The sequence below is a fragment of the Necator americanus genome, chromosome II (genome assembly GCF_031761385.1).
Source record: "Necator americanus strain Aroian chromosome II, whole genome shotgun sequence".
In the NCBI taxonomy this organism is placed as follows: domain Eukaryota; kingdom Metazoa; phylum Nematoda; class Chromadorea; order Rhabditida; family Ancylostomatidae; genus Necator; species Necator americanus.
Window position 1 is genome coordinate 34,713,271 of NC_087372.1, and position 16,409 is coordinate 34,729,679.

The window sequence follows — 16,409 nt, forward strand, 5'->3', positions numbered from 1 at the left end:
TTTGATTTGTGCAGGGGAGCCAGATCTCTCACCTCACTTGCGAGTAGGGAAATTACTGCGTGGATATTCGTCTCCTATTCAAATGATTTTCAATTTCGAGTTTCGAAAGTTCAAATGAGAACGACAATAATATTGATTTTTGTGATTGCTAAAGTTCTTTTTAGAAGATGTAGGATTGAGGATTAAGACTGAGATGTAGGATCCCAGGAAAGAATCCCTAACATTCATTAGAGATTTATTTATTTATTTACTTTTGTTTATTTTTTATTTTACTCATTATTATTTTTTTGTTTTGCTATTTTTCTAAAAACCTTTTTATTTTTGCTTTGTTGTTAAGTTAAGTTGGCCATAAAAGCCCTGGTAAAAAAAAAATAAAAAAAGGGTTCTGGAAATTTAAATAGCCGGGTTAGATCGAACAACCCAACATAAGGAAAAATTTTGTAGCTTGTTTAGGAATGACATCATTTTTGTCCTACAAAATATGCACAAACTGCTGCTCGGATATGTTTTTCTATACATTTCACATCTTTAGGGGTATATTTATAGAAGCAAATAAGAAAAATGTAGATTTCCTAAATTTTCTCTCGAATTTATTGTACAGGGGCCTGTTGCACTCAGAACAATAGAATAGTTGTTTGTAAGTTATAAACTATTACTTTCTAATAAACTTCGTTAGTAGTTTGATAAAAAAAAGTCTCGAATCTAAAAAGCTCTCAATCAAGCACAAAATCTCTCACATGGATGTGAAGTATACGGTAGATATTATTATTATTCTGTGAGTTATTCCGTACATAACAGATGATTTCAAATTTGTAAAGGCTGAAAAAAGCTGAAAAATGGTGCTGACCTTTATGAAACTGAAAATTCGAGAAGTTTCCCAGATTCACTTCAGCTCCATCACAATTTAAATTTCATGCTACATATGTATCACCATATTCGCTTATTTTAATTTCTTGAAAAAAAAAACTACAATTTGTAGGAATATTTTTTCCCTTTAAATAAAAATATTGAAAGTAAATATATTCCATATCCCTCTAACATCGCCTCTCTTCCACAATTTTTCCAAATTTAAAGCGAAAAAATGAGGATACGTTTGCTGCTGCTCACACATTCATTACAGTATACAGAGTATTTTGCAAGTGCATCAATGTGAAATACGTAAATATTCATGTGAATTGATGGTATAGCTAGGGGAATTCCCGAAGAATAAATTAGTAGGTAATGGTAGTGTGTGAAATTAGAAAAGTAGTAGTTTCCGGAGAGAATTGGAGCCAGCCGATGAAAAGGTCAAGTATATACATAGTTGGATTCGCCTGCTGCTGTTACGCGATGAGCGGAGTGTAGAGAAAAATAAAAGAGAATGACGAGAAGAAAAAAGAACTCTTCCCTCAATTCTTCGTTTCTTTAACGTATTCAAGCGCTCATTATAGAATCAGCTCTCTCCAACTTCTCTCCATTTTTTTTTCTAGCGATCGTATTTCAATGTTTTTCTAGTGGCTAATAGGTCTATGAAATAGAGAAGCTAGTCTGTTGATAGGAAATTGTTCTAGGTATCGAGTTTATTAGCATCGGAAAACGATAAATTTAGAAAAAAAATAATGGATGTGAATGAAAGCCGATAAAATCTAGTGGCTTTTATCGGCTTTAGAAAAACTGCGGTTCCCTATTCTGGATCAGTTCCCTGGAAAGCACAAAACACGACTAGAATATGAAAGAAAACTCAAAGGGATTTTCTTGGGTACTGAAAAACTTTAGTTTGAAAAAGTTTTGAAAAGCACTGAAATTCACATACAGAATCCGATTTCTTGATAGAATAGCTGATTCGATTAGGTCTTCAGGGTAAGATCATAATTTAATAAGAAGAAGGTCTGAGGTTTCATCTATAAAATTAATTAAACTTACTCGAGCGCAATTTTTTTTACTTTTTACTTTTTACTCCGTTCGTGAATCGTTTTCAATTCACTTATTTTCTTCAAAAAACTCTTTTTTTCTTGAAAATCTTTTCTTTACTCATGAGCCCAAAAGAAATGTCCATTTTTAAAACTTAATCTGTTTTGAAGGATTTAGCATGGAATCCGTGTAGGTGATCCGCCAATTCTCTTCGATCTTATGGTCATTTGAATTTTCTGTCATTTCTATCCATTTGAGAAGCAGAAAACTGTTTTATGAAAAAGCTAGCTGCCTTAATTCGTTATGAGGCCATGATTTGGCCATCAGAGGCTATTAATTTAGCGGTCTGGATTGATTCCGTGATAAAAGCTTTATTCCCTCGGTTGAATATTTGTGTTTACTGAAACTATGGTGATAAGTGATAAGTGAAGTCCCCCTCCTCCTCCAAAAAAGGAGTGATTTTTATAAATCCTAAAATCCTAGGGCATTTGTAGCGAACATTTATGACAGAGACTAAAATTGTGTGAGCTTCTGCTGTCAAATTCCAAGTTTTGCCCCCCCCCCCCCTTCCCCTCCCCGCATTGTCACATTCGACACGAAAACCCCTCAAAATCGCAATAGGGGTTTTTTTTCGTGTATTGAGGATGCGTATATCTATTCTCGGATCGATGTGCAGCGCATTCCATGTCACTTGCAATGAGTTCTCGGCTCTTCGCCCTCTCCTAGCCATCCGCTGCTCACATCGCTTAGACACAGCATCGCTGCCTCACAATCCTAAAATGAAGTGCACCAGGACGTGCTTTCGTGTTGACAAAATCGAGCAACAAACGAGAGAGACTCGATGTCGAGTAATTCTCCGCCGAATGAGAGTATAAGTTGAGCCATGGCCCAGCGCTTCACTTGAAGCCGAAACGATTCAAGAGAATCGGAACTGAATGGAGAAGAGAATTCTGGATTTCATCCATTGCCCCAAGGAAACTTTCTGATTGGAAATACTTAAGAACAGTCCTTAGTTAGCATTTATTTATAATTTACTTTTCATCACACTGATATCGTACATTTCTTTCGATGTTAATTCAGAAATTGATCGGTTTTTCTGGAAAAAAAGTGAATAGATCTCGAATGCAGCATTCACGGAGGAAAACCTCATGAAAAGGCTTTTGACAGCTTCTGCCGAGTTAGGAAAATCGAAAAATACTCAGAATTTTTGAGAGAATCAGACATGGGCTGTCAAAGTGTGAATCGAACACATTAATTTCGAGCTTTTCGTGCGTTTACGCCAACGATGATTATTGTTGCACGTCCCTGTTACGTGCACACATGGAACACGTTACGTGAACGTAACGAGTGAGAGAGTAATGCGAAAACTCGTCCTTGACCGTAAACGAACAAGTAGTTCTGAGTGAAATTTAATCAAAACGTGAGAAGTTTTTGATTGACAGTAATTTATTTCTTCCTAGTATGAGTTAAAACTCGTCCATTTTCACAATAATCGACACGAGTGATTCCAAGGTCGACGTTGCCTTTGCCCGAAGAAGTTCTTTTTTGAATTTTTTCACTCTTTTTCTATTACTTTCACTAGGAACAGGGAAACCTATAATCGAAAATCGTAGTGGTTCTACGGATGCAATCCAGTTATCCTTTAGTTTTTTTCTGGAATTCTCCATGAATGGAAAAGTTTGTCCCTCTAAGTGAACGTGTATCGTCCATAGGAGATGATAACTATCCCCAAGTGTTCTGGGGTTTTCTCTTGCTCATATGACTGAAATGGTTGAGCTGGTTGTTCCCGTCATGTCCCTATTATTTCGATGATGAATTGCTAGTGCATAACTGGCGAAAGTTGGGTCGATAGAGTCGGCGTTGGACGTGTCGTGTGTTCCATAAAATACTTATAACGTTACTTGCGGCACCGGCCAACGAGGTGGACGGGACATTGTTGGTTGAACATAGTCATGTCGTAAGTCCAAAGGTTCAGGATCAGTCACATTAGTGCAACCGTAAGCAAGTCTAACGCTAATGCTAATTCGGCTATTCGTCCTTTTCGTCAGGAATCCATCCATGAATAACATAAATGAGAGCTTATCTGTTACCAAGAACGTGACGCCGTTCGTAACAATCTGTGACCTTTAAGATTGTCCCGCATGTGGCTCCTTAAAGGCATCACTCCACGAATCTCTGGGGTGGTACGGATTTCCGGTGGAGTATTCGTATACGGGGTCGTAGATTATTGGGAAAATAGTGATTCCATCAATTTCTTCCTAATTGCCACAGAAAACGTCCCGGAAAATACGGCTTCGAGCGTTCCGGCGCACTATTTTCCACAACGAGTTCGATTGGAGCGCGCGCCGCATCTTCCGGGCTGTTTTTTACGGGAATTAGGAAGAAATGGACGGAATCGCACCCCTCTCCATAATCTACTATCGAACGAACGAATACGAATATTCCACGTGAAATCCGTACCACCTCAGATTCGAGGGGGGGGGGGGGGGGTGATGCCAAAAAACCATCCGGACATTCATACACAAGCAAGGATATTACACAGTCCGTAGATCTCATTCGCCTCGGGTGACAGTCTATAAAAACTCGGTGGTTCACCGGTCCCGTTAGTCGATGAGACTGGTCTTACGTGTTGCACGCACTTGGAACGACATCGAGGCTTTGCCAGGAGAAGAGGAGCGAAAACCTTGAACCATTTTCAAGCCTTTGATAGAGAGCTCAGGATCGAAGAGTCCACGCATTTTATTAAATGACCACCTAAACTTCGTTGGAGCAACGAAAAAAAGAACCATAAATCCTCGGTCTAGTTTTGATGTAATATGGGGGTAATCAAAAATTTTCAGCGTTACCATAAATAGTATACTTCATTTACTCAAGTAAGAAGAATTTAGCCCACACAAGATACGCTCGTAAAATACGCTAACGTTTAGCGCAGTTGTTCTGATTCTACAATTTATTTCTGTGTGGATTTCAGGAAATAAATACTCCAACCCATCCACACTGAAAATTCAGCTCCTAGCAACTGTTTTCCATTTTTCGAACTGAAATTGGAATATTTCGCGAGAAAATTTATGAGTGAACAAGAAGCTATTTGACAGATAGCTTTGGGCCATTTTAGAAAAAAAAAGTTTAGATATTCTTTATATTTTTATTCATTTTATCTTATATTTGTTAATATTAATTTTTTGAAATTAGTTTATATATTTTTATATTTTCAGAGCTACAAAAAGGTGAAGAAGTGGTTCTCGAAAATGAACTAAAACACTTACAGAGTTGTAGCAAAAAATATGAAGGAGAAATAAAGTAGAAAAAGGCTTCATTTAATTTTAGTGCCTTTCCAGAAATTATTAGATAGTTTGCTCTTGCCCTTATGCTCGCGGTAATTTCAATTTCAATCACAGAGACTAATTTTTCTTAAAACAAGAGATACAATAATTTAAAATATTCCCCCTGAAGCTGTTAGCAAATTTCGGCTAGTCACTCTTGAATTAGAGTCGACTCAGAGCAAATACTGTCAAAATTACCTTCATTTGGAGCTTAGATGGACTTAGATGGATTTGAGATAATAATGTTTCCGAATGAGAACAAAAGCGTTTTTCTTAACTTCCATTAACAAACGTATAAGGCAAATTATTTTCTGTAGATGGGGACATATTGAATTTACCAGAAGGATATATTCAAAAACACAAAAAAAAAAATTAAGGAGAGAAGTATTTTAGAGAAGAAAAAAATGTTTGCTCTAGCACTTAGTCAACAAAAAATTCCTTTGAGTATTCATTAAAGTTTAATATTTATATCTTAATATTGTAATATTACTTTGTATTTTAATATTTTAATATTCTTTAAAGTAAGTGGATGTTTATTAAAACAAAAATTTGAAGAAAAAAGAAACAAAATAAAGAGGTTTTTGGTTGAAAGTGCTTAATAACAGTACCTGGATAATTTTCATCTATATTTTTCTACCCATCACATGGATATCGTCACATATTTGGAGATATCAATAACCAGAGATTTTTTTACGTACGTTTTACGTACGTTTTTTTACGTACCGCCTTTACGTATATCGTCATCAATCCTTTGGTATTTATTATTATTAATCGACTAAAATCATAGATACGTCGTTACAAGCCGTAACAGTGGTACTTTTTATTAGTAAAATTTACTTTTATAAAAAAAATTAAAAGAAAAACCATCCATCCAGCCTATTGAGCGTACATGAAAAAGTCCTCTTGAAAAGACTATAATAAATTGAGTTTTTGTTTAAAAAAAAACTTTTTTTGTCCGTCGATAAGGGCAAAAATAGAAATATCTCCTATAATTGATATCGTACTATTCTTTCGTGCCTGTATGACAAAAGAAATAACACTACGGTATTTGTCAATCCTAAAAATCTAATAAGATTTCGTAGTCATATGCTTCTAGCTAACCGCTTCATCCTTCATGCAGTATCCATTAAATGAATGATGTATGACAATGTTTTTGATGCATAAATACCCGTATCCTAGGTATTTCTGAATATTTAGAGTATTTTTAGCGTTCCACAGATTAACTGAAATAATGCGAACAGGCACACATAGGAAGGTAACGGAAAATTTGAAAAAAAAAACACCTAGAAATAAAGAGGTTCTTCTATTTTGGTCAATGTGCATGGGATTTTTGATGCTTACAATCAACCTACCAATAAATTGTGTTAGGGATTTTTCAAGGTAAATTTTATAAATTCAAGTAATATTTTTTATGATAATTTAATATTTTTAACGATAATTTGTGGAAGCATTCAGCAAATTTTCGCGGTTTTCATTTCGTGACACGCGTTTAATCGCAAAAATTATTTAGAAAAAAAAGAGAAGGTCTCTTTTCCATACTCCTACATGACCGCTTCTCAGTACAATAGCTTCACTGCTATCGGTTATCATGCCCTCAGGGCACGACGAAGTTGCCCGGCCAGGACCTCATGTCCATATCTCTTCTAGTTGTTCCCGAAGATCATTACCACCAATTAATAAAATATGATAAGGAACGTTCGGAAACCAAAGACATACAAACACCATAATCCTTTAATTGATTTAATAATTTAATAAATAATTTGCAGATAAAAATAAAAATAATAGGCTTATTTTTTTCATTAATAATTATTAATTCGTAATTTGGCTCCCGTAAATTAGGAATTAGCGGAGAAATGAGAAAATTCTCTGGAAACAGAACGCAGTGACATTAAAGAAATGCACTGATGAGTAAATTTTTTGCCAGGATCTTATCTCTGAGAGCAACTATCAACACATTTAATTCGTATGCACAAAAAAAAGCAATTTCCAAAAATAATCCATAAATCTATCTACGCAAAATCTATTAACGTCAGGAGTCTCCACGTGGTTTTGGAAGAAATTCTGGTACCACAAATCATTAACACCGGAAGTCACGAGGAAACGGAACGGTATAGAGCGGAAAATCTTGCTTTCCGGGAATTTATGGATATCTATGCGTGATTAGTATAGAGAAGCAATTCAGACATTCTATAATTTTTTGAAATTAAAATTAAATAATCTCCAAGTGCTAAATACCGCAGCCAAAACTGTAAGGTATGTACGGGGTAGGAAGACGTGACTTTTAGTTTTTTTTTTGATTTCTTCCAATTAAGATTCTTATTTCTGGATTTTAATCACATCCATCTTCCTATTTATGGTGGATGTGACGTGTAAACAGAAGTTGCATTTATTCTAGTGATGTAAATTTGATGACCGCATACTTTACCCTCTTCATCTATTCATCTATTCAACTGATGATGGCCGCCGCGGGTTTTTTTCGGCTGACTGAAGCTGAAATGGCTGAATCAACGGGTTTTCTGGAGTGGTTTAGCTTTCCCCGCCACTATGAAGCTGACCATAAACGCTGCTAGAGGGACCATAAAAACTTCGGTGAGCTAACGATCGCAAGGCATAACATAATTATTCCAATTAAAAATTTCCAACTAACATTAATTGGAATTTTTTTTTCTTAGAATAAAAAAGAACATTTAAAGTTCGGCAGAATATTGTTAAGCGTGATAAGAACAACTCACAATGCACATATCCATGTTTGATCATAATCGAATGAGCCACCAATCGATCCGGTCGTGCATATCGATTGCACTGTTCGACTGAGGATGTGGACTGAAATAATGAAATTCTTGCAATTTTTCCTGATCGTGGAGAAACTTCCTGAATACAATTTTCGAGAAACCAAATGTCAAAAATAATTACTAAGGATAAATTATATTTTTCCAGGCAAAATTTTTGTTCTTCTTACCAGATTTAGTAGCGTTGTGGTATCTAGGACTCCTCGAGCAAGGAATCGAAAAATTATTTTTTTTCGTAAGTTTCATCTTCAAACGTGATTAATCACCTGTTCGCATGTGAAATAATATCCAGAAAAAAGTCATCTACGGATCCCCACCGTTTTCGTTTTGATCGAGATCAACACATGGTTCGAGAATGCAAACTAATGGCAGTTTTTTTTTTTTGCTTTTTAAAATTCAGAAACAGATTAGCAGAGCACAACAAGAAACTAGTAACTTCAGTTTTGGTAAGAATTAGTTTTTAAATTTTAAATTACTCCGGTTTTTTTTTCGAATTTACAATTTTAAATAGATGAAAAATTTTCACAAATAAATAACAGAGTATTTTAAATAGAATTAAATTGTTGAACTCGTACGAGTTGAACTGTTTTTTTCTCTTTTCTTCCATTAAAAAATTTCTTGTTTCTCATTCGAATTAACTATGGCTGACGTCATCGTCATCGCTTTGTACACAAGAGGACTTATTGATTATTCCTCGCACTTATAAATTCTGTACCATCGCACTGTCGACATACAAAATAATATTGTAATAATTAAAATATTGTGACTAATATAATATTGTGATTATTTTGATAATTGCTACATTTTGAGGGAACAGAAGAATTCATGCATGACAGGAAATCCATCATCCTGAGAAGTGATAAGACGTATGCTTTCAGAAAGTGTACAGAAAAAAAGATAAAACAAAAGAGAAATGATGAGTTGTCATTCTATTCTTTTTTTTCTGAAATCTTTTGAAAGAGAAATTTCCCAAGGAGAAATTGCTTTCAGAGTGTTTTTAGACTAGCAAGCTCGAGTTTATAATATAAAAATCTTAAAACGTGGTTCAATTCCTCAATTTCTGTTCCGTTACCGCCGAAAAAAAATTTAGTACAAAAAAAAACGGTGTATCTAAAAGATTGCGTGCATATGAAAATTCATGTTCGTTTCGTATTTTGTGAATGACAGTTTAATTCCATGTGGTTTCGGATTATATCCACGACATACATAAAATTGGCTATTTCTGATCGTTTAGATGTCATTGTGGCACGATTTGAAACCGAAGCGGAAAACAAAAAGCATATTGATCGGCACCATGAATTACCGAAACACTACAGGCACCTTACTTTGTTTACAGTTTTACTTTACATAAAAGTTTTTTTTACAAAAAGACGAGAATTACAAGACTTTCACGTTGGTTTTAGAGTTTGGAACTACACCATTTGTGAAAAATTTCTGGGAAAAATGTTTCGGTGAGGGTTTCCAGGGATGATTACTAGAAGTAATAAAAAAAGATGTGAATTTCCAGAACTGCAGACTTAAAAAAAGCTACTAACTAACGATTATATAGTGTAAGAACGTGCTACCTAACAGCTTGTGGATAGATACGTTAAAAATAAGAAAGAGGTGTCTAGACAAACAGGAACTACTACAAATATACAAGTCGGATCGTCTTCGCCCAACATTTTTGTGGGTCCTAAGGCGATAGTTTAGGATTAATATTTGTAATACTTATATATTATTTATTTATTTACTTATGTATAAATAAGTGTTCGAAATATTTGGACCAAACAAATATACGTGGCATGAGTCAGTGTCGAGTAAGAATTCTAGCTTCCTGGAAAATTTTCGCGAAAAAGGAAAGGAAATTTGCATTTGATAAATCTTCACCTACAGAATAAGTAGATGAAATTTTCTCGAAATATTCGTTTATTTCCTTTTCTAATATTCATCCAATTCCAGCATCGAAACGAAAAACATCTATATGTGCAAATTTGTTTAGAAATATATTTATATGCAAAATTTCAGTCTGCGTTGTGATTTGTTGTCATGCATGAGGTCAGCTGACAAAAAAAAATCCCTGCAGAAAAAAAAAGAATAGAAAATGCTCCGAAAGGAAATTTGACTCCCTATCGAGGATGGATTTTTCTCTAATTATGGCAATGCACAGATTCCAAATTATCCGAAAAAATGGGCACACAACCTAAGCCGCTGGAAAGTTATTGACCAACAATCGATAATCGATCGATACCGACCAATTTCTGGGCCGCAACCAATGATAAGTGTAACGTAGAACGTAGCATAACGATTCTCAGAGCTTTCGGAAATTTCTTCCGCTCAATAATTAACCCATGTGGTAGTTCTCAAGCCTGGATTTGAAAATATTTGCTCTCGATATTCCCCTATTATCGTCAATTTACTGGAGCAAAATTTTATTTTTAAGGAGAAATTTCGATACCAACGCTCCATTTCAAAAATAATTTTCGCGTCATTTCCCTGTAATTCTCGAAAAATGCAGAAAAAATCGATATCGAGCAATTCTATCGATCAACAGCATCGAATAACTCACATTGATTGCCAGCATCTTGAGTGAATAATACGCTCCGAACTTGTTCGCTAGTGAATTCGGGTTCCTGTATGTCCATTTCATGGATGATCCTAGAATATTTCGTATCATCGAAGAAGTTTCATGTTTTCTACAGATAATAATGAAAAAAAGGGAAAATCCTGAGCGAAAATCCGGAAAGAAAATTAAATTTAAGATCTATTTCTTTGCCAGCAGGAAAAACAAGAGCATTTCTCATAAAATGAGCAATAAATTTTTCAATAAGCTGTGAGCCCTCGTTTTTTTTTGTCTTTCTCGTGGGTGGTGAAATCCATAGCGTTCTCGGCTCCCCATCCGAGTTTAGGTTCATAATTGTCCAGGCGGGGAATGATTGACTGGATGGGAATGTCGTTGAAACGCCACTAACTTCCGTTTATGTCAGCCTAACCCAATATGAGTACTCAGTACTCAATCAGTCTTGATATATATGAACAAAGTTCTGGAAGAATTCCTAGAAGGAAGGAACCAGTGTCCTTTTCATTACAATGTGAGAAAGAGGAGAAAATTAAGGTAGGAAGAATGAGTTACCAATTTTTTTCTCGATGAAGATGTGAAAAAAAGAAAGAAAAAAGAGTAAAAAAAAGTAAGTGACGAAAGCTTCCAGAAAATTTAACAAGTTTTGTTTCGTTATATTAGCTCATTATGCGTAATTCTTTGTGAAAATGAAGGAAAAAAAAAGGAGAATCCTCGGGAATCCTACATATTTCCCCAGGGGAATCGCTCACGGTGACATCTTTCTCCATTAGCAGGTTTTGTTTTGTAAATTTTGATGCCAATGAACGTCAGAGCTCACCAAAATGACGTTCGAAACCGGAAAAACTCGGACAGCTGTCAGCCGTTCCAAGATCTTCCTGACTTTTTCTGCATTCAAAGCATTTATTATAATTGTTTGCAACAGTGAAACGCAGTCGCTAATGTTTGACATTTTATCCTGCAATTACGTCAGAACAGAACATTATCGGGGAAAAAAAATTAGAATTGAAAAGGAGACAATTGTAGCTACACTGTTAAGAATTATAGGTGCTACTTGATCGGCAAGAGTGTTTTTTTTTCCACGGATTAGTAAATCTTCTGTTCCATAGGATAACAGCAATAGCGTGACCGAAGAATAAGAATCGTCAAGAAAATTGAATATATCCAGAAAATTGTGTTTCATAGAGATTTTCATGATTTTTGTAATGTCTCCTATAGAGTTTTAGAATGATTTTTTTTTGTTACATTTTCTAGAACGATTCACATGTGAATGATTTTTTGAAACATTTTCTAGAAGAATCCGACCCCTTATACTGCCAAAAAGTCCGACAAATCCGACAAAATCAAGGTTGAAATCAGAATCCTTGAAAAAATTTGTTACGGACTTTTTTCTAATAAGAGGGTTTTCTGATTGACATTCTATGCTGTGAATTTTGTCAGACTGTTAATTGTCTGATCGAGACGGGACCCTTCTAGACTATGACACCACTCGTCCACATCCTTGAGCGTATATATAGAATGAAAATATTAAAGTGTTCTAGCAGACTTTATGGCACAAGGCGAAGGAATTTGTCCTCGTATCCACGAACTCGCTGATAATCCACTATAGAAGTTTTCTCGTAGATTCCTGGAAATCCCACAAAGGGTAAAGGATAAAGTCACTGGCATGTAAATCCGCTTGGGATGCGACAACGAGTCCAGCCATCGATGTAGATGTTGGGGTTTTATGAACGCGTACGAAGCCTCAACAATGACTTGCTGGGGCCAACCGATGTATCAAGTCAGTGTTTTTATCCTCTTGGACAAATTTCGTTCCAATTCCTTCGGATCCCGGAGGAGGAATCGAAACGCTTGATTTTCTCTACGGCCGGTTTTTGACCACCGATCAATCGTGCGGTCCTTATCCCTCTTGCCTCCTTATCGACTGCGCTATGTACACCCACGCTTTGGAAGTCTTACAGACAGAAAATATGGGCATAAGATTAAGTGAGCCACATAATTCCAAGTTCCATGAAAATATTCCGCAAAAATGAATAATTTTCCTTGCAAACCACCTCCTCTTGCGCTATAACTGCTCATTTGAATATTAAATTTTCTGCAAACTTTTGAATATGCAATCAAAACTCGAAGCACTTTCAGAACTTTATGGATAATCAAGGAGCACCTATCGCTCCGAAAACATCCACTGAAAGGAAAATTCCGATGAAGGTGAATGTGAACTGTATGTAACATGGCTGAAGAAGCATTCTTAGATTAAGAGGAGGGGGAAAAAACGAAAAATTCCACTCTAGAGAATCTGAAGAATCTCAAACACGCTTCGCTGCAACGCTTAATGATGCGCTAGAGAATTTGAAAGCGAATTTGCACTATAAAAACGGTGTCGGTGAATTGAATTTCTAAGAAAATCCACAATGTCCTTATCATAAGAATGTCTGGATGACGTACTCTTATTGACAAAATGACAAATTCTAAAGAAATGACAAATTCTCAGTAGATCCGTCCAGAAAAGCATTAACGTTGATACATTTCCGTTGGCTCTGTACGAAAAGTCATTCTCTTCCTGGATTTGAAATCAATGACTAAAGGATTATCAACATCTAATAAAGGTCTGGACTCGATTCCAGCGCACTTCCGAACTCAATGAGGTTTATTTTTATCCAAGACTACTGAGATGGCAGAATCATTTAAAAAAAACTCGTGATCGTATTCATTGTTAAATTAATCCTGGATGAGGTTAGCATTGCTCGGATTGCTAAGACCTATTTTAAGTTTTATTCTTTATTAATAATATATCTATAATAATACCCTAGTTGGAGAGTGATTTTGAAAGCACCGTTAGAATTAAATACCCCCATAAATTTATCTCCACAGTCGTCAATACTTCATTTTACAGCAACCTGAGATCTAACCAAAAAAAGAAGGAAAAAATTTATCGCATCGATAGACGAAGAATTTTGGCTATTTTGATGACTATGTTCTTAATTGGAATATTTTCTCGAATTAGAAATAAAAATAGGAAAAGAAAAAAAGAAGGAAAAGTAGGAAAGAGTTTATTTTATGGAACAACCTACACAATTTTGTAGCTTTATAGCATAGCGTAGCCGAGAAAAAATGTGAAAAAACACTCACAAAAAAGGAAAATAAATGCCAAGGTGCACTAAGGAAATATTTTTGCTTTGGGCCATTTTTTATTTTCTATTGAAACTCCAGAATAAGTTTATGGAGATGTTCTATAGACGTTACCAGCTTCTCCTTGTGTTAGCTCACTGGTAAATAAAAGGTCACTGCACAAGATTCGGTCGTGGCGAGCTTCACAGCAAATTAAAATAAGTGTTTAATTCTAACCTCATCGATTCGGCGATGAAAAAAAAAACTGCATCTCTAAGCGGATCCCTAGAAATTATAGAATTCTGGAGAAATGAGATTTTCTCTTGGTTTTTTTCTCGGCTAATGGACTTCAGGCGTGTTGGACTTTGAAATTTGCGGTTTGTCTGTGCGAATCGAAGAAAAAGAAAACTATAAATCAATCAAAGAAATCTTAACCTGCATTTTTTTCTATAGACTAATTCATATAGGTTCTATATTTGTTAGTATTTATTATTATTATATTTACTACTATATTATTTATATAGCCCAATTTATAATTTATATCGCGCGTTGTCCATCAGCAGCTCTTACTGAGCATTAGCTCCCAGTCTCTTATTAGCAATTAAGCGAAAAAGTTGGCAAAATTTCCTCGCTTTCTTCCTCATTTTCTTCGCTACTTTTTTTGCACGGTCTACTGAAACTGGTAGTTCCCTAACTGTTCTTAGGTCTCTTAAAAAACCGTAGTTCTATAACGGACCTTTCCATATCTAACCTAGTTCCTTCTAATTGTCCTACCTAAAGTAGGAGACTTACTTCCGATGCTTTTCTGCTGGACACAGACAACATCTTTACAAATATACTGATCATTGATTCCCGAAAAGAGAAGTGAAAACAAATCCATTTCAAGGGCTTAGCTCAACTCTAATAAATAAGGTCTGAGTAGGAAAAAAGCGAGGTTTTACAAAGCTGAAGGCACTGAACGCCATTGAAATTCTTTTCCAAGCTTTTAGCAGCATAAACACATGCAAAGAATATGAGAAACAACATAATTAGAGGATTTTTCTAGGAATATGGAATCCGAGAAGAAAACAAGCTCGTACGAGTTGAAGGACAAGTTTTTTTTTTCGGCTTTACGTTACCGTAGTCCGGCGATTATGAGAAGATGGCTAATAAACAATATTTTTTTCTCGGTAAAAACAGAGCTATACTGAGAAAAAAAAGGTCAGAAAAGGGAATAACAGGGAATAAATTAATTTCTTTTAACAGGGAATAAATTAATTTCTTTCTGGACCAAGGAAAATCGGACGAAAAAAAAAGAGAGGAATATGTGAAAATGAATTGTATTTGCATTTCAAATCGAAAATTCAAATGTACCTACTGTAGATACCATTTCCATAAGGTTACTGTAAGTCCTCCATGTATATTTCTCTATTCGGTGTAAATGATGATTTTGCTGGAGAAAACTCCATTGTTGACACGAAAAAAAAATCCTTTTGCTATAAAAATCATTTTCCACCTGGTCGCATAGAAAAATCGCTAGAGGGTGAAATAAAGAAAAAAGTGCATGAGCATTATTAGCACGTTTTCTTAAATCTAACTGAAATAAAAATTATAAGATCATAGAGAATTATCAAATTAAATTATTATATTATATTGAAAAAATAAGGGTTCAAGTTTTTCGGAAATTGGTGTTGAAAGCAACGGTCAATTTGATCGAGTTTTTCATTTCATGGAACTTCATGGATTTAAAAAAATAATAATTAAATTTAATAGAACAATGGATAAAATAAGGTAGACGGTTGGGTTTCCTGGCTTACTCCATTGAGTTCCATATGAGAATTATCTCAATGCATCCATCATTCCATCAAATGTGTTCCTGCATGTCATTGAAGGTGTTTCGTATCGTTTGTTTTATTGCTTATTGCTATTGTTTTATTTTAAAGTGATTTTAGGGAGGAGTTTTGGGATTTCGGATTGGATCCATGTTTTGAACAGCAAATTTCGGATGACCATTGAGCTTTCGTATTGATTTTTAATCAGCTGACTGGTGTCTTAAGAGATAAAATTCAAAAAAATCAAGTAGATTCAGAAATGAGCCATTACGTGAGCTTTCTGCGGAGCCGATTTGACTTATTTTCCTAATCCGGATGCCGCCATATTTCTGGCTCTGGTCAAGCATTGAAGTCGCATAGAATTTTGTTCAGAAACGTCAGAATGTGGGAAAACAGCTAAATCACAGGGAGTTTCCGCGGCTGTGATTTTAGCTATTCAATTGGAAAGTGCGAAATTTCTTTTTGCAGTTCTTTTTTCTCTTCAAACACTGTTCCCGAAGTGTAAATTTTCCAAATTCACAAAAACTTGTTGTCATCATTTCGTAGGTATTCAAACACTCGTCATTATTTTGTGTCGAGGAATTCTGAAGAATTCCAGAGTAGCCCGAAGGAGAATTTTTCGGTGAAGAGAAAAAAAGTTTTAATATGCACGGCTCCATGGCAACTTTTTTTTCCCTCAAATCTTTCCTCTACATTTCAAATCTTTCTGTAATCGGATCTCATCATCTCATTTTTTTTCTATTCGCTTATGTTGAGTGCTTTCTGTATACATGATTGTGTGTATGTATGTGTGTGGGTGTGTGCTTGGTTTGCGATTGCCTATTTTTCCATCTCCACATACACATATCTTATCCGAAAGAGAGAGAGGGAGAAAGAGGTTGTAGAGAGGGCTGGAGAGATCGCATGGATGTGGACGAGATGGATGAATTGC

At 35.3% G+C, this 16,409-nt stretch overlaps 1 protein-coding gene across 1 annotated transcript in view; it reads right to left on the bottom strand.

Annotated features, from left to right (window-relative positions):
- Positions 1–16,409, bottom strand: part of RB195_020427 (uncharacterized protein) — a gene marked incomplete at both ends in the record, with an annotated part of 30,393 nt that overhangs the window by 10,558 nt on the left and 3,426 nt on the right. Inside the window, 2 exons of the mRNA XM_064188714.1 lie at positions 7,946–8,036; positions 10,551–10,639. Of these exons, the coding sequence (XP_064044595.1) occupies positions 7,946–8,036; positions 10,551–10,639 (180 nt within the window). The remainder of the gene's footprint in view (positions 1–7,945; positions 8,037–10,550; positions 10,640–16,409) is intronic.